At 41.5% G+C, this 19,695-nt stretch overlaps 1 protein-coding gene across 2 annotated transcripts; it reads left to right on the top strand.

The window, feature by feature from the left end:
- The first annotated feature begins 1,840 nt into the window (after positions 1 to 1,840).
- Positions 1,841 to 5,357, top strand: si:ch211-76l23.4 (uncharacterized). 2 transcript variants are annotated; one of them, XM_048552627.2, is made up of 4 exons: positions 1,841 to 1,961; positions 2,159 to 2,299; positions 2,806 to 2,935; positions 4,760 to 5,357. In XM_048552627.2, exons 2-4 carry the CDS (start codon positions 2,203 to 2,205, stop codon positions 5,001 to 5,003), a joined length of 471 nt encoding a protein of 156 aa, XP_048408584.1. In that variant the 5' UTR covers positions 1,841 to 1,961; positions 2,159 to 2,202; the 3' UTR covers positions 5,004 to 5,357. The 2 variants fall into 2 exon arrangements, with proteins under 2 accessions (XP_048408584.1, XP_059510201.1); XM_059654218.1 differs by having other exon boundaries at positions 1,956 to 2,009.
- Positions 5,358 to 19,695: the final 14,338 nt, after the last annotated feature.

Here is a 19,695-nt window from a genome sequence, read left to right as displayed (position 1 = left end):
ATCCAACCTGGCCAATTATCCCCCCATCAGTCTCATCATCAGTACAGTGATGGAAGGTGTCAGTTACGGTGCTATCAAGCAGCACCTGCTCAGTGACGCCCAGTTTGGGTTCCACCAGGGCCACTCAGCTCCTGACCTCATTACAGCCTTGGTTCACACATGGACAAAAGAGCTGAATTCAAGGGATGATGTGGGAATGGCAGCCCTTGACATCAAGGCAGCATTCGACCGAGTGTGGCATCAAGGAAGCTGAGAAAGTTACTATCACTGAATTCCCCCACGATAAACTTCCTGGGCTTACCATTTAACGGAAACGCAACTGGACTCACCACAGAGGCTACTAGACCAGGCCAGAGGCCGGGAATACTGCTGCGAGTAACTCACCTCCTGACTCCCGAAAGCCTGTCCACCAACTACAAGGTTGAAGTCAGGAATGTAACAGAGTCCTCTCCACTTACCTGGATGAGAGCAGGCCCAGCAACGTTCAAGAAGCTGGACACCATCCTACCTACAGCAGGTGGACTGCAGCAACTCAAGAAAGCAGCTCACTACCACCTTCTCAAGGGCATCCAGGGATGGGCAAGAAATGAAGAAAAACAACAGTTGCTGGAAAAGCTCAGCAGGTCTGGCAGCATCTGTGGAGAGAGTTAACTGGCCCTACCTTAGAACTGATGATAGTTGGCCAGCCAGCAATGCCCATATCTGAGGAGTGAATTAAATAAAAGGACATCCAGGTCATTGCTGGCAGAAAGGATATGAATTTAACGCTGTCTTGCCATGTCAGGAACCACTCAGAGCAGCTCAGAACTGACTGTTTGGGTGTACTGTGAAATGGGTACCATTGATGCTGGTCTTTCAGCGGATATCCAGTGAGTTGTGTGTGTTCTGGAAATAGTGTGTGGTAAAATGGGAATAAACTTAGACATGAGGGATAACATAGGGGAAGGTAAGTAGTTAAGGTAGACAAGCTTGGTTTGAGATGCCGAGTCATCCTGCTGGTCTTTGCATCGAGGAATGTTCCAAAACACTCAGTGTAATTCGGTCTAGGCCTGAAATGTCAGCCTTACTGCTCCTCTGATGCTGCTTGGCCTGCTGTGTTCATCCAGCTCTACACCTTGTTATCTCAATGTAATTTGGACATAGCCAAACAAAACACCTGCAAGGTTCGGCCTTTAAGAGCTGACAGGGGTGTACAATCTCTCGCTATGTTTATCATATGACAATCAAAGTCTACTATTAATGAGATAGTAGGAACTGCTGATGCTGGGGAATCTGAGATAACACGGTGTGAAGCTGGATGAACACAGCGGGCCAATCAGCATCAGAGGAGCAGGAAAGTTTAACGTTTCAGGTCGGGACCCTTCTTCAGAAAATGAAGAAGAAGGGTCCCGACCCAAAACGTCAAGCTTTCCTGCTCCTCTGAAGCTGCTTGGCCTGCTGTGTTCATCCAGCTTCACTGTACTGTTAATGAGTTACTTTGCTGCTATTTCTCCCATCTCAGTGTATGGGGTGCAGAAAATAACAGGGACCTACCAAATTGCAAAATGATCATTCTAGCTACTGCATTGGAAACTGCCAAACTAAACATTTGCCTGAAACACAAACACAAAAGAAAATATTTTCAGCATTCTTTGAAACATTGCATAGATTTAGCATCAGTATTTATTAAAAATGTGTGAAAACAATTTATTTTCATTCAGAATTGATCCATTCTGAGAGGACATAGTGTAAACAAATGTTCATGTTTGTTGTGCTGAATAAATCTAAAACATCTGGCAGAAACATTCTTAGCTCTGCGCAGATGTTAAGTGCTTATTTTCTGTTTTCCACACCCTGAACATGTGATGCAGCCAGCCATCTCTGCATGTTCCAGTAAAACATTGAAATCAATTCCAGATTAAACATCTCACAGTGTTTGTTGCATTAAAGGACTTCACAGTAACCTCTCGGTTCAACATACGGTAGGCAATTGTATTTACGCTTACTGTGACAGGCATCATTTTGAAAAGGCATATTTTAACTTTGCATTGTTTCTATTTTAAAGTCTGTTAAAATTCTGATGTTTTAAACACTCTTCATTCAATCCTCAGTGGTATTTGTATTTGTACTTAAATATATGCAACAACTAACTTGTTTATTTTTTTTGTTCTCACCTCAGTTTAGGATTGTCAACAAGGACAGCTTCCTACTTTTCAGCTCAGGATGTTCCTCAGACTCATTGTCCTTTTCCTAATTTTCCTGCCGGGGATGCATGGCAAAAAACGTGTTCAAAGTGGTGAATGGAATTACAAAGATGGATGTAAGTAAAATTCCTCTTGTAATTCATTTACTGCAGTTGCACATTTAAGATTTCATTAGCTACAAGAAGTCCTGCTTCAATAATTTATGTGAATATCTTTTTAGCTGATGACTTGTATTTGTTGAAGATCATAACATCTAATGTTTGTAAACTTGAAATATTAAATTTGGAATATATTAAATAAAGGCAACAATATCACAAACACACAGAATGTTGCTTAAATAATATTCTAACTTTGTTCAGACTGTTTATTTTTTAAAATGTTCTCAATACTGGCACTCAAATGGATTCATTCTGTGAGGATAAGGAAGACATGAGATATGTGTTTGAATCTTTGTTTGTAAACTGACATGACACTGCTCCAAATAGCTTCTCATTGTATTATTCGATGAAGCGAAATCACAGAAATACTTGTTTCGCAGGCCAACTTACGATGATTTATAATGCCAATTTTGTTTTCAGAGCAGTTTGGACGTAATTTAAAAGTATTTACCCTATTTTTGTAGCTGATAAAGTTAATATGCGTGGAGTTGCCAATCTGACACAGATACTGGACAACTGGAGATTTGACATTTTGACTCAGATGAGAGACATGCTGACAAATGACCACCAATCCCTCCTCCCAGACTACTCCAGGTGACAGATATTTGTTGCGTGCTGCAATGATTTAAAATGATATGTTTAATCACTTTGACTAAAATTCAGGTTAGTGTGGGGTTCTTTTCAGGGCATTACAGCAATACTAAATTTAAGGTTATGTCGCTAAATTAAGTAAAAGTTCAGCTCAAATTCAATGTTTGGGGTTTGGCTGTAATTGATGTTCGAACTGGTTTCTGCCCTAATTAAAATTACGACCTGCTTCGTTAAAAGTGCAAACGTGGCTGTTTCTCAGTCAGCTTCAGTTGGGATCTCATTACAAACGCTGGCATTTTTCGATGATTCTCCACCTTGATCCAGTTGTTTGGCTGAACTCATCTTGGAGCTGCACTGACTAAATATTTCAGGGGAATGTTTGGTTTGGCAGCTTACAATGCTGTAGCTGGAACCATCATTTTGCATCTGGATGTGTCGCTCTCACTCCCTGGAGTCTGTGCCTCATCAACAATAATTATAAATCTGCCCCTGAAAGTCAAACACAAGTGGCGTGGATTTTAAAGACATTTTTTGGAAAGCAAATAGGCAGTTTGGCTGTGAGGAATTCTGAATAATATATTCCACTTTGGCACACTCTTGGCCAACACTATAGACCTCACCAGCAGCCAGAGACAATTTGTTTTGATAGGGCATTGGATTTAGCTGTAACAGGAACCAAAGTTTGCAACTTTAACATAGTACTCAGCGTTCGTAAAACGAGGTGACCTTAGAATGTTGCAAAGCAGCAAACATTTCTTGGAGTAGTTTGTCATATTATTTCAGAACTTTGGAAAGCTAAGGTCACTGTAAGAGAACGTAAAGGAATCAGGCATGGTTCTGGCTATTCCAGAATACCGGATAACATTAAATATTTGAAAGGGGCGCACATCTCAAATATTGGTGGATGTGGTCATGCGGAATTTAGAACAATCTCCAGATATTCCGATGTATGCAATCTTTAAGGCCGCTTTATTTTGCAGAGCTTAGCATGTGACCCTTTAGTATTCCCATTTAAAAATATAGTATCTTTGCACATGGATAGCCCCTATACTGTTAACAAATATTTGACAAGAATATCATTCTTGCGTCCAGTTCTAGGCTAGAATGATTCACCAAGTCTTCACTGCCTCATGAAATAGACAGGCAAACATCACATCTACATTCCTATCAGTGGTTCATGTGAATAGGTTAATTCAGTAAATTGTAATGGCACAAATCTGTTCACAAAATGATTTTCAAAAAATCATTATTAAATATTTAGGAGAAGTATCTGACACCTCCTCATACCTGATTTTTAAATGATGTACAAACTCCACTACAACATCAGGAAATCAGACCGCTTTGCACACAGATGATTAGGATTAACTAGAAACTTGAAATCCATTCATTCTGGAAGGAAAATGCATTGGACAAAATGAAAAACCGTTAGCAAAGACATCACTGAACTATATTCATTAATCAAATTTGCACAGCATAGGCAAAAGATGTTAAAAGATACCTCCATTGAATTAAAAGTCCCTCTAACTGGTCGAGGAAGTTGAGCTGGAGCATAGCTGAGCCCAAGAATGTAACGGAGCACAGCAAATATGTCTAGAGATATAAATGCATATTACTTCCCACAGGGAGGGAGGGGAAGTCAGGGAGCAAATCAATTTGATCCAGTCCTTGACACTTTGGGGCATTGAAAGCGGCACATCTCAAGACTTTTTAGTGGATAGCTGCTCACCCCTGTAAGGTGAACATTTATATCTTATTTGGGAAAACATAGAAGAGGGAAGAAGACCAATAACTTTCACTTAATCATATCATGATTTCATTCTGTTTCAGAATAACGCCTCTTTCAGAGGCTCTAAGTGACCTATTCACTGAGTTCAATGCTCTAAAAGAACGGCTGAAAGATCTGACTGACAAGTTTACTGCCCTGGAAGTGTCTGTTGATGAAATAAAAGCTAAAAGTGATGCTCCACGCTTGTCTCCGAATGGACCCGGTGGTATGGCACCCAGGCAAAAGCCGAATCCACCAAAAAGAAAGGTTCTGGTTCCAAAGAAAAAGAAGATCCCCCAGCAATAAAACAAAACAAGGGATAACTGCAAAACTCACAGTTCATCTATATTTTATACATATATTATATACATGCAACACACACACAGAATAAACAGGCCAGCAGGATCTGCATGTGCTGTTATGCAATTTCCATTTGATGATAAATATTTATCAGTTGCTGATGAACAAGTTTTTGTTGCTGTAGAACATTTCTTATACTGTGTTTCTAAAACTTGCTGACCGTATTTCTATATTTTAAATAGTGTTCTGTTAATCCGTTTTCTCATTGTATACATTTCTCACACATATGCGGCAGTTGCATCCTAGGAAATGTACCTTCTGTTCAGCATTTATACTAAAAGGCTGTTTAAATTAAAGAAAGCACAGCAATACCTTGCGTTCATTTGTGTCTTTCTAAAGGTCTCACACTTTCGTTGGAATAAAACGGGCTAAAATAGATAGGTGAATCGCTCACCCAGGTAATGTGGATATTTTAGGGGGATAAGGCCAGGGCTAAGGTAACCCAAAGTCAATAATGAGCAGCTGATACCAGAAGCTGCTGGGTGCCGAGGTGTGCGGCAATTTCAACAGTTGTCTTATTTGTTGAGGCACTGATGGTATTATGGATGATGAATGGAGATTTAGGAGGTGACTCCAGCCCAGTTAAGTAAAGGAAATACCCCTGATGCTCTTGGCATACATTTCCTTACATTTTAATTGTTTAAATGTTTAATAGTTGCCTCCAATGTCCCTACAAAAACCATTGAGTTAGCCTGCACATACACCAAATAAGCCAGAAGGGCCCCTTGTACAGGACAAATGGGTTTTTTCCAGTGGGTCTTAGAACAACTGTTAAAACACCCTCAGTAATATATGCAAGGGATCCACTATTAGCTTTAGGATGTTGACATAGAGTTATACAGTAATACAGCATGGGAACTACTGTTTGATCCAACCAGTCCACACGGACCATGTTCCCAAAATAAACTACTCCCACCTGCCTGTGCTGGATCCATACCCCTCCAAACCTATCCTATTCATGTACTTATCAAAATGTCTTTTAAACTTTATAACTGTACCCATATTCACCATTTTCTTTGGCAGTTCATTCCACACATGAGCCTCTCTCTGTGTAGAAAAGTAATCCTTTTCCGCTCGCCTTAAAAATATGGCCCCTGGTTCTCCCTCACCCTAGGGAAAAGACATCTGTCGTTCACCTCATTTGTACACTTCATAATTTTATAATCCTGAGTAAGGTCACCCCTCAACTTGCTGCATTCCGGTGAAAAATGTCTCAGCCCTTTCAGTCTTTTTTTATATATCGCTAACCCTTCATTCCCGGAAATATCCTAGTAAACCCTTTCTGAACCCCCTCCAGATTAAACACATCCTTCTTAGAGGAGGGAAAACAGAATTGGACACAGTACTCCAGAGGAGGCCTCACCAACGTCCTGTACAACTTCAACATAGTGTAGCCTGACTCAGTGCATTGCTGGTCATCGGAAAGATAACCTCTGGACACAATGGTTTGGAATGCAAAACTGATCCTATTTACTGAGAGATCATAGGAACTACAGATGTTGGAGAATCCGAGATAACACAGTGTGGAGCTGGATGAACACAGCAGGCCTAGCAGCATCTTAGGAGCAGGAAAATTGATGTTTCAGGCCTAGACCCTTCACAGGGTCTAGACCCGAAATGTCAGCTTTCCTGCTCCTCTGATGCTGTTTGGCCTGCTGTGTTCATCCAGCTGATCCTATTTACTCCTGTTTTTGCCTGACTCATGGCCACAATGATATTCAGTTTATTTTTTCCTCTGAATCAAAGCATAAAAAGCAAGTTAAACCGCCTGTGGAGGGTCAAAGCAGGATTAACATTTTGGGTTCACTGGCTCTTCCTCAGAATTTCAAAACATTGACTCTGCTTTCTCTCCACAGATGCTGCCAGACCTGTTGAGTTTTTCCAGAAAATGCTGTTTCTGTTTCAGATCTTCGGCATCCGTAGTTCCGTTTCATGTTATTGTCAGTGTAGGTTGTTACCTGATGAAGGCAGAGATGAAGAAGGATCCCATCTCTCAGAGGATAGTGAATCTGTAGAATTTTTTTTACTGCAGAGGATTGTTGAGATTGGGTTCTTAAGTCTATCTAAGGCTAAGATAGTAGAGATTTATAATCAGTAAGGGAATCATGGGTTAGGGGGAAAAGGCAAGAAGGTGAGCTGAGGATTATCAGATCAACCTTGATCTCTTTGACTGATGGAGCAGACTTGATGGGCAGAATTTCTGATTTTATTTTATTTATTATTGTCACAGCGAACAATTTTCTTTTGCGTGCTGTACAAGCAGATCAGACCATATAAAGTGCATTAGAGTAATAGAACAGAGCAAGGAATATAATGCTTTGGCTGCAGAGAAGGTGCATGGACAGCTAGATTGACGCTAAATTTAAAATTTGAGAGGTTCATTCAGAAGTCTGATAACAGCATGGAAGAAGCTGTTCTTGAATCTATTCGTGTGTGTATATAAACTGTTATATCCTCTACCCAACGGAAGAGGGTGGAACAGAGTATAACTGGGGCGGGAGGGGTCTTTGATGATGTTGGTTGCTTTCCTGAGGCATTGGGAAGTGTAGATGGAGGCAATGGATGGAAGGCTGGTTTGAGTGATGGACTGGACTCTGTTCACAACTTTTATGTTTCTTTCAGTCTTGGGAAGAACAGTTGCCAAACCAAACTGAGATGCTTCCAGATAGAATGGTTTTCATGGGCCATCTGTTAAAAATTCGGTTAGAGTCATTGTGGACATGCTGGATTTCCTTATCGTCCTGAGGAAGTAAAGACATTGTTGGGCTTCCATGACCATTGTGTCAATGATCTAAAAACCAAAAGAACTGCGGATGCTGAAAATCAGGAACAAAGACAAAGTTGCTGGAAAAGCTCAATAGGCCTGGCAGCCTCTGTGAAGGAGAAACAGAGTTAATGTTTTGGATCCAGTGACCCTTTCTCAGTTCTAAGGAAGGGTCACCGGATCCGAAACGTTAACTCTGGTTTCTCCTTCACAGATGCTGCCAGACCTGTTGAGCTTTTCCAGCAACTTTGTCTTTGTGTCAATAATCTAGTTGTGTTGCTATGTCTCATGGCCTCACACTGTGTACATCTTCAAGACACACAGTGCATCAGCTCTCAAATACTGACTACATGCCATCGCATTATCATGGTGATGCAGTGAGTAAGGCTGAACTTAGGCTCCTCATTCCAAACTTGAAGGACCCAATTGCCTAGGCAGTCCTATGAACATAGAACATAGAACAGTACAGGCCCTTCAGCCCACAATGTTGTGCTGGCGTCTTATCCTACTAAGATCAAACTACCCTGCATACTCTACATTTTACTATCCTCCGTGTGCCTATCCAAGAGCCACTTAAAAGTCTTTATGCTTGCCTTTCAGAACGCAGTATGATGATATACATCATGAACGACTTCCAGTCAATGCTATTCAAAGATTAGATTAGATTTTCTACAGTGCAGAAACAGGCCCCTTGGCCCATTAAGCCCACACTGCCCCTTGCAGCATCCCACCCAGGCCCATTCCCCCCTGTAACCCCCACACCCCTGAACACTACAGGCAATTTCCCATGGCCAATCCACCTAACCTGCACATCTTTGGGCTGTGGGAGGAAACCGGAGCACCCGGAAGAAATCCACGCAGACACAGGGAGAACGTGCAAACTCCACACAGACAGTCACCTGAGGCTGGAATTGAACCCGGGTCCCAGTGCTGTGAGGCTGCAGTGCTAACCACTGAGCCACCGTGCCGCCCAAAAGATACTCTGCAGGATTTGCTATAATCTGATCTTTGGCTATTGCACAATTTAAAATCACTTGGTTCTTCAAGTCATCCATAGAGAGGAGATTGTCTGCTCTTGCATCCTCTTCTTCTTAATGCTTGTCTGCAGATGCGGGTGGCCTAATTGGGCCATCTCTCAGAATTGAGGGTGACTAGAAAAATGAACAAAGGCCCAGCAGAACCAATAAAGCTGCCAGGGGAGGTGAGGGGCCATGGAGTCAGCAAGAAACTTTATCCATCAAGGTGTTCACAATGCATGTCTTATATCACTCTTGGTGAGGGGATATCCTATAGCTGTACTGCAGCATAAAGGCAGCTCAGGGATTACACTACTTTGTAGTGCATCTTCACCTCTAGCCATGTGTTTTAGCTTATGTGGTGATACTTATATTATCTCCTGCAGCAAAGAAACTGGCCATGGATCTTGGATAATTGAAGAATCCCAACAGGTATTCTCTACAACTGTACCTTCTCTATACCTTCCCCTGCAACTGCAAGAAGTGCCACACTTGCCCCCACACCTCCTCCCTCACCCCTATCCCAGGCCCCAAGATGACCTTCCATATCAAGCAGATGTTCACCTGCACATCTGCCAATATGGCATATTGTATCCATTGTACCCAGTGTGGCTTCCTCTACATCGGGGAAACCAAGCGGAGGCTTGGTGACTGCTTTGCAGAACACCTCCACTCGGTTTGCAACAAACAACTGCACCTCCCAGTCGCAAACCATTTTAACTCCCCCTCCCATTCTTTAGATGACATGTCCATCATGGGCCTCCACAATGATGCCACCCAAAGGTTGCAGGAACAGCAACTCATATTCCGCTTGGGAACCCTGCAGCCCAATGGTATCAATGTGGACTTCACAAGCTTCAAAGTCTCCCCTCCCCCGACTGCATCCCAAAACCAGCGCAGTTTTTCCCCTTCCCCCACTGCATCACAAAACCAACCCAACTCGACCCCTCCCCCCACTGCATCCCAAAACCAGCCCAGCCTGTCTCCGCTTCCCTAACCTGTTCTTCCTCTCATCCATCCCTTCCCCCCACCTCAAGCCGCACCTCCATTTCCTACCTACCACCTCCCCCCGCCTCCTTGACCTGTCCGTCTTCCCTGGACTGACCTATCCCCTCCCTACCTCCTCACCTATACTCTCCACTCCACCTATCTTCTTTTCTCTCCATCTTTGGTCCGCCTCCCCCTCTCTCCCTATTTATTCCAGTTCCCTCTCCCCATCCCCCTCTCTGATGAAGGGTCTAGGCCCGAAACGTCAGCTTTTGTGCTCCTGGGATGCTGCTTGGCCTGCTGTGTTCATCCAGCTCCACACTTTGTTATCTAGGTATTTTCTATAGCTAACTATAATGTCCAAATGCTACATTTCCCGGGTACATAAGTGTCTGGCTGACATGCAGCTAGAAGCTTACAAAGGAGAGATAGATCTCAATCTGAAACATCAACTTTCCTGCTCCTCTGATGCTGCCTGGCCTGCTGTATTCCTCCAGCTCCACACCTTGTTATCATTATCTCACTTTACAATGGAGTAGCATTCATCAAGCAAAATACTTTATGTGATCAGAGACAAGATGGATTGTGAGTGTTTTATATCTTCAAGTCATGTGCTGTGATACAGTGATGACATTACCATTATGTCTTTTAAATTTACATAGACGTACTGATCATGAGACATAGCACGCTTCTGGCTGTCAAAGTCACTGCCATTGTCAGGCTTTATGCAAATGGTCATTTCCTGTTGCATCTGAAGTCACATGCAACAATTGAGAATTTGATTTGTACAGGCACAATAGGGATGTGACTGAGACTGCACTCAATAACAAACAAGAATATTTCATTCTCCTTTGCCAAAAATGCATAGGCGATATCCCATTGCAAAGCTGTAATTTTTACCAGCTAAATGGCATTCCACTCCATCAGCATGGAATGACAATAACAGTGAATCAGTCAATATCACTGCAGTGCTAATGACTTCTTTAACCTGCAGAAATCCTCTGTGTGACAATGAATAGAATCATGGAATTACACACAGAGGCCATTCGGCCTTTCATATTGTACTTGCCTTTCGAAAGAACCATTTGATTAGTCCTACTCCCTTCAATTTTTTCCTGTAGTTCCATAATTTCCCTGTAGATCTATAATCTGTAACAAGTTGTATCCAGTACCTTTCAAATTTTGGACTGAATTTGCTTCTTTGCCAGGCAGGGACACTCTGATGATAAAGCAATTTCTGCTCTATTATGTTTTATTGTTGTTTTGCCACTTATCTTCAGTCTGCATCTTCTGTTTACTGTTCTTTCTGCACAGCATTAAGTGAGAAATTATTGGAGTTTGTAACAAGGCATTACAACAATTGTTGGTGTCTTTAATTTTCGCTTTGAATGGGACAATCAAACAGGAAAGAATGGTCTAAAAGATGAGTTTGTAGAAAGTTTTGCTACCGTTTGAGAACTGACTGGGAATAGAACTATTTAAGATCTAGTATTGTGTAATAAAATAAGGTTAATCAGAAATCACAGTCTAAAAGATCCAATAGGAAATAGTGATCATAATACCATTGAATTCCATGTTAAGCTTGATCATGACACATTCCAAATACAAATAGAAATTCTAAATCTTAAACAAAGCCAGTTGAGGGGAGAAATAGTGGAGGTTAATTAGGTAAATGCAAGAAGTCTCCATTTAAAGCTGGTTCACCCAAATTTTTTCCACTTTGATGCTGTTAATAAAACAAGAAAAACATGTTTATTTTACAGTTGTGAGTTTCAGTTTAATGTTGTTACCCACAGATGTCCTGCTTGCTCTCTAAGGCAATCTCTATAATTCCACTCTTAAATTCAGTTTCTCCTGGTGTTCCTCCTGTTCATACCCCTACCCTCAATCCCCATTCACCCCACTCTAAAGCCCTTACCATCAAACTCCTGGTTTTGGCCTTCTCTGCTGCCTGCCAAAATTCTGGTTTCCACCTATTGCCAACAGCTTTGCATGCAGTTTCCAGCTCTGTTGTTAGGTGGAGCCTTGTGATTTCAAAAATCATGAGAGGAATTTGCTTTTTAACATATAGTTATGATTACAATTAAATTGCATTTCTTATATATTTTAAAACTTATTTTATTTTAGAGGTTATTATGTTGATGATTTTGGAATATATACTATTTCAACTTAATGTTTAAAAGTTGTTTCCTGCTGAGAAAGATCCTGAAATACCTGAATACTTGTGATCTTTTCTGTTTCGCAGTTTGTTTTATTTTGCAAGGTATGGTGCATATTAAAAGGAAGATGGCAGCTAAAATAAACATTTGGTTCTGACAAAATGCAGTTTAATTAGCAAGCCCCATTCCATTCAAATCTTTACTTTTGCCTGCACTTCTTCCGTGAGACTTTTTCATTAGACTTCTTTAAATGTGCTCATCTTCAGCATAAGTAAATAAATATTATAGTCAATGTAGAAGATAAGTAATCAATAATTTTGCCTTATGTAGACAACCACTATATCGACTGTGTTTTCCAGCTCTGTAGCTCAGTTGGAATTTGTTTCCCTTTTCTGTATCTTGCAATGGAGCCTAGAGGAGCCTATTGTCAGTGGCAGCTTGTTGTCAGAGATGAGAACTCTCTTTCACACTCACTCCCCTTTCCTTTATGGCTTTTGCACCCGTTTTCATAAAGTTACTCCTTTTTTGCTTACAGATCTCTAGCTTTACATCCTGGCACCTTCAATTGTTTTCTTCATTGAATCTTCTTCGCTGAGGACTCCACATCTTTGAAGTGTGGTTGGCCTTTCTACTTTCCTAACCAACACACTTGGTCCAGCACGTTTTACCAGCTTCCAGTCAAAGTTTTGCCTTTGGAACCTGTACCATCATTACCCACATCTCCAGACCACAACATGTATGTTACCGGAGTAATATGGTCTCCCTGAGTGAACTGTTACTCACCACACCTTTTCCAGGTACCGCTTCCAAATCTGTTAAATGTATCTAGTACTCTGTTTTCATTCTAACAGAATCATATAGCATGGATACAGACCAACCAGTCTATGCTGAACATAATCCCAAACTAAACTCGTCCGACGTGCCTGCTTTTGGCTCATATCCCTCAAACCGTTTCTATTCATGTACTTATCTAAGTAGGAATTGGGACATCATGTTGAGGTTGTACAGGGTATCAGTGAGGCCTCTTCTGGAATACTGTGTTCAGTTTTGGTTGCCCATTTAAAGGAAGGATATTATTAAGCTAGAAAGGGTCCAGAAGACATTTAACGGGTATGGAAGGTTTGAATTATTAAGAAAGGCTGGACAGGCTGGGATTCTTTTCACCGGAGAGGTGACCTTATAGAGTTTATAAAATCATGAGGGGTATAGATAGGGTTAATGGTAGGTGTCTTTCCCCTAGGATGGGGGATTTTCAGCTTTCTCTGTCTAACTTTGAGAAATTGGTTCTCTGTGGATAATTAACAAGGGGTATTTTCAGGAGCTGCTCAGTTGTATGTGTTCACTTCAGCCCAGATAGCTTGTAATAGTTACACTGATGTGACAATATACAGATGACATCCATTAGCCTACCTTTATCAAATTAGCGCCCGAAAATTAATGCATTTCCAACTGATTACAGTCAACCAAAGGTTTTCTTTAAAATAAAATTCAACATGTGATGAGATTTGAGCCTGGATATTCTGAGAAGTGGCAATCACCATTGGAATGGCGCTCTGTTCTTATTTTTTAAATGAAACTGCACCTACATCCATCACTTCCTCAGGAAGTTTCATTCCACATATGAACCACCCTCTGTGTAATAAAATTGCCCCTCAAATCTTTTTTAAATCCCTCTCTTCTCACCATAAAAATATGCACCAAAACTGAAATTTCCCCATCCTGGCGGAAAGACACCTACCATTAACCCTATCTATACCCCTCATGATTTTATAAACTCTATAAGATCGCCTCTCCATTGAAAAAAGTCCCAGTCTTTCTTAATAATTCAAACCTTCCATACCCGGCAATATCCCGTTAAATGTCTTCTGGACCCTTTCTAGCTTAATAATATCCTTCCTTTAAATGGGCAACCAAAACTGAACACAGTATTCCGGAAGAGGCCTCACCAATACCCTGTACAACCTCAACATGATGTCCCAATTCCTACACTCAAAGGTCTAAGCAATGAAGGCAAATGTGCTAAACACCTTCTTAATCACACTGTCTACCTGTGATGCAAACCTTAACGAATTATGTACCTGAACCTCTAGGGCCCTCCATTCTACAACATTACCCAAGTGGTTACCATTAACTCTATCAGGCAATGTTTGTAATATTCTCCTCTGTATCTATCAGCGACTAGAGAATGATGGGAGAGAACAAAACTAGTAAAAACAAATTTAACCTAAAAAGAACCAATAAGTATAATCCCGAACCATCAGCCTTCCTGCTCCTCTGATGCTGCCTGGCCTGCTGTGTTCCTTTAGCTCCACACTGTGTTATCTCTGCCTCCAGCATGGGCAGTTCTTACTATCTCTAAATAAATGTAGTCACAGTGTTAGCCAGTAGGAAATGGACTAAATCTCACAATAACTCGGATAAGATTAATGATTAATTGCACAGAGATTTATACATTCTGGAAGGAAAAGCATAATAATTAGAGAAAAGCAGTTATTGCTTACAATTAACCAGGGTGCTTTGTGTCTTACATAAATACATGTTCACTGTTTGTGCATGTGTTGGTATTAAATCACTTCTCCAGTAGGAGGCTGTACAGAGCTGAGAATCCCTTGTGCTTTAGCCATCTGAAAAATTTGTAATATAACAGACCCTTCGTGCTTGAATGCTCTGTTAATAGAGTTAAAAGGTGTCAGCCTATAAGAAATGTCTGGCTATAAAAGTACACCAACATGAATGTACCTCAAAAGCCTTCTTAAAAATTAAACTTGTCAGAGAGTAACTGTTTAATAGATCACAACATCAGTAGAATCTGGTGTGACTTTTTTTGCACAAAAAAACACTTTCAGTCTTAAATAAAAGAACTTTAAAGGTGCTTAAACACACATAGTAAGATTCATACACCCTTAGCAAACTGATTACTGCTGGAAATCTGGGCATTCTGAGATAATCATGTGGGGTTTCCGGCAAAATGTTTTAATTGCATCAAATCCAAAAAATATATTTTTTGACATTAAGGAGGATTCCCTCTCACAACGAATTTTGATCCAGATAGGTATAAAAATATGAATCTTAGAGAATATATATGTGTTTATAAAGAGGCTTAAAATCATTTGCAAGAAGGAAAGCAGCAAATCTGCTTATAAAATTACTTTTAGTAATGCTCTATGCAACTCTGTAGAGATGTCATTCTAAGTCATGATAATATTACAGAAATATCAAATTGGATGATTTAGTTAGTTAGTGATTGCTTTTTTAACCCTATGGTTTAGTTAACACTAATGAGCCCTTGAGAATTAAATTAGAGTCAACACATCCAATTTAATCCCCAGATAACAAGGTGTAGAGCTGGAAAAACACAGCAGGCCAAGCAGCATCAGAGGAACAGGAAAGCTGACGTTTCACGCCTAGACCCGTCTTCTGAAGAAGAGTCTCGATCTGAAACATCAAACTTTCCTGTTCGGCCTGTTGTGTTCATCCAGGTTCAATCTATGATTAAGAAAGAAATAAGTTTCTAGAGTCTAAATGCTTCAGGGGTATGTAGAGTAAGTGGAATGATAGGTTTTTAGAAATTCATGCACAGGGACCCTTCAAACCCCCCTGGGGCATTAGTTTTCTGCAATCTTTCCCCATTTAAGTAACATTTAGTTCCTCTAATCTACCTGCCAAGCACAAAACCTCACACTTTCCCAAGTTATATTTTGTCAGCCAAGTTTTGTCCACTCACCTAACCTGTCTACATCCCTACTTAAAACATCCTCACTACTTGTTTTCCAATCTATTTTTGTATCATCTGCAAAAATGGTGATCATACATTCACTTCTGTCATCGAAATTATCATATATATTGGAAATAGTTATAGCCCCAGCACTGATCTCTGGGGCACTCTATCAGTTACAGGTTGCCCTCCTGAAAATGCTGTCATTATCTTAATTCTTCCTCATCTATTGGTGAGCCGATCCCCTATTCAGGCAACTATATTTATCCCAAAAGCAAAGGGTCTTATCTTATTAAGTAACCTTTTGTGCTGTACCTTATCAAACACCTTTTGGAAATGCAAATATATTATATTAACATGTTCCACTTTCTCTGTCCCAGTGGTTACCTTCTCAAAGAACTCTAATAAATTTGTCAGGCATGATTAGGCCTTCTTGAAGCCATGCCTCTTTACTCTAGTGTTTATAGTGAGGTCAGCCAGATAGACCTAATAGAGCATGAGTTCCCTGACTGGGGCTGTTAATCTGGTCTAATCAGGGAACCCAGGCTGACAGAAAAACATTGACACTCTACTACCTGATTCTAAATGGGGCAGTACTATGGTCAGGACTGTTCATGTGTAAATATAGGGTGACTGTAGAGTTATTTCAATTATATCATATATTTTTAGATGCTCTGCTGTTATTGCCTTCACACAGACTCTAACATATTTCCAATCAGAGATTTTAAACTAACTCGCCTATAATAATCTGTTCTGTTGTATCCCTCACTTTTGGGATAAGATGTTATGTTGGCAAACTTCAGGGACTTCTCCAGAATGTAAGGGTTCTTAGAAGACTACGGCACATGTCCACTTTCTTTGTAGCTACTTTCTCTGAAACCTGAGGACACAACCCATCAGGTCCAGGGGTTGTATTCACCTTTAGTGTCATTAATTTCCCCAGCACGTTTCATTTTTAGTGATAGTTATGGTGTTTATATTAACTCTCCTCTCACCTCCCATGATTATTTTGTCTTTATGGAATGGTATTCATGTCCTCTATTATGAAGGCTGATGTAAAACATTTGTTCAACTCCTCTGCCATCTTCTGGATCCCCAATATTATTTCCAGAGCTTATTTCTCTAAGAGGCCTATGCCCTTGGAGGTCTCTCTTTTTCTTTTTACATATATTTTAAGAAGCTCTTGCTGTCTAATTTTATGTTACTTGCTGGTTTGCACCCAGGGTTTATATTCTCCCTTGTTTTATTTTCTCCTACCCAATTGTTATCCTGAAATGCTACCCACCTGGAATCCTGCCCACCTGGCACTTTAGCTCCTGAACCATCTGGTGCCTTAACCCCACACATAATCATGCTACTGCGTGATTAGGCCTCGGAACACAGCACACCGACTGCTGCAAAAGGTGAATGTGATTTGAATGCCCCTCAACTATCTAGCACTCCGAAAAAACTGCTTGACTTTGGGAATGTTATACATTTCAGAACTCCCAGCCAGAATTGCAGACCGCAGGAGTAACAGAGGGAGAAAAAAAATAAGAACGGAGCGCCATTCCAATTGTGATTGCCACTTTTCAGAACATCTAGGCTCAAATCTCCTCACATTTTGTTGAATTTTATTTTAAAGAAAACCTTTGGTTGACTGTAATCAGTTAGAAATGCATTGATTTTCGGGCACTAATTTGATAAAGGTAGGCTAATGGATATCTTTCGAATATTATTGTAATTTCCTTCAACAATGTTCAATTTCCTGCAAACTAATTGCATTGCAAGACTTCATTGAGGTTTTTCAGCTTTCTCAGCCTAGCTTTGGGAAATTGGTTCTCTGTGGATAATTAGCAAGGGGGTATTTTCAGGAGCTGCTCAGTTGTACGTGTTCACTTCAGTCCAGATAGCTTGCACAGTTACACTGACATGACAAGAGCTTTCTTATGGTACTGATGATGTGCACACCCGCTTTCTGATTGACAAGTGAAATTGTATCCAACGGGATCATTATTCTCACTGGATATAGAACCACTTTCATATTCTATCTGAAAATGCCTCCACTTGGTTAATTAAAAGACAACAATGTTAAAATAGATTATAATCTTTGGAGAATGAAAATTACTGTTGCTATTGTCCTGGTTTGACTAACTTCATCATTTTATGCTTACTGATGCTGAGAGAAGGAATTTGCTTTCATTTATTTATTATTACATGTGTCTTGTTACCAAAATACAGTGGAAAGTGTGGTGTTGCCACTTTCCAACACCATTTCAAAACACAGAAAAATAAACCAAAGCATAGAATATAAAGGCAGAAAAATGAAGAACTTAAGGAAAGCTGTTCAGGGTTACAGTCCTTCCTGTTCAGTGCTCAGCCACAGGCCATGAGCCTGATGGCCAGACACGAATCTCTACTCCGTGCCCTTGCTACTGGGATGACAGTCACCACTCTTCAGCGCCATCTTGCCTCCTGCGATGCCCTTGCCACTGTGAGTCCTCAATGGATCTTGCCAATGTAGATGCCACCTGGTGTTGAATGGGCCCCAACTCGCCTTCACTGCGGCCACGAGATCGATTTGGGCCCACCTTGGCAATGCAACCGCTGCTGATGCCGCCCAGTCTCGTATTAGGCCCAAACTCGTCTTCGCTTTCACCTCCATGAATCTACGCTGGAAGCAGATGATGATGGGACGCTAGATGTGCCTCTGACACAGCAGCCATGAGTCAGTGCTAGAATCGCCTCAAAGATGTAAAAGCCATTGGGAACCTGAATTCACCGCTGACATTGCTGCCATGAGTCCACACTGCTGAGCCCACTCAAGACTGCGCTGCTGGGCCTACTTCAGTCTGCGCTGCTGAGCCTACTCGAGTCTATGCTGCTGGGCCTACTTAGTCTGCACTGCTGGGCCTACTTGAGTCTGCGCTGCTGGGCCTACTTGAGTCTGTGCTGCTGGGCCTACACGGTCTGGACTGCTGGGCCTACTCGAGTCTGTGCCACCGGGCCTACTCAAGTTTACACTGTTGGGTCTACTTGCCACTGCTGATGTTGTCACCCCGACCAAGCTCTTCACTGTAAGTAAAATAAAAGGAAGAGAAAAGAAAGAAGTGAGAAAAAAAGAAAAGAATGAAAATGCAAGAGATTGCAATTCCCATAATTCTGCCCTCACATTCCCTTCCTGCAACAAAAATAAAGGCAGAATCCTCCTCCTTGTCATCATATATCACCCTTCTATCACTCTCCACCAATTCCCCCACTTACAATCCGACTCCACAACCAAAGTGACATTTCTCTCCCCACCCCCATTTGCCTTTCATAGGGTCTGCTCTCTCTGTGACTCCCCCGTCCACTCCACACTCCCCACTAACCCCACCACCCGCAAAGCATTTCCCTGCAATCACAGGAAGTGCTATACCTGCCCCTACGCCTCCATTCAAGGCCCAAAGCAAACCTTTCATATCTGATAGAGGTTCATCAGTGCATCCATCACTTTGGTCTACTGTATCCGCTGCTCCTGATGTGGCCTCCTCTACGTTGGTGAGACCAAGTGTAGACTCAGAGACCACTTTGTAGAGCATCTCTGCTCTGTACGTGACAAATGACAACACCTTCCACTGCCAACCATTTTAACTCCCCCGTCCCACTCCCTGGGTGACATGTCCACATTGGACCTCCTCCAGTGTCACAACAACTCCACTTGCAAACTGGAGGAACAACATCTCATATTCCACCTCAGGACCCTTTGGCCTGGTGGCCTGAACATGGAATTCAAAAGTTTTAAAATCTCCCCACTGTCAGCCTCACCCCATATCCAACCCTCCCTCTCATCCCGCCTCCTTGACCTGACACAACCTGTCCATCTTCTCTCCCATCTACCTGTGCCATCCTTCCCTCTGTCCAGTCCTACCACTCCCTATCTGCACTCACCTATCACCACCCCATCTTCTTTCCCCAGCCTCGCCCCTGCTCTCTCTCTTTACTTCCCAGCTCCATTCCCCCTTCCCATTTCTGAAGA

This window comes from Stegostoma tigrinum, chromosome 23, assembly GCF_030684315.1.
Source record: "Stegostoma tigrinum isolate sSteTig4 chromosome 23, sSteTig4.hap1, whole genome shotgun sequence".
Classification (NCBI taxonomy): Eukaryota; Metazoa; Chordata; class Chondrichthyes; order Orectolobiformes; family Stegostomatidae; genus Stegostoma; species Stegostoma tigrinum.
The sequence above is the reverse complement of the archived record's forward strand: the minus strand, read 5'-3'. Positions and strand labels throughout refer to the sequence as shown.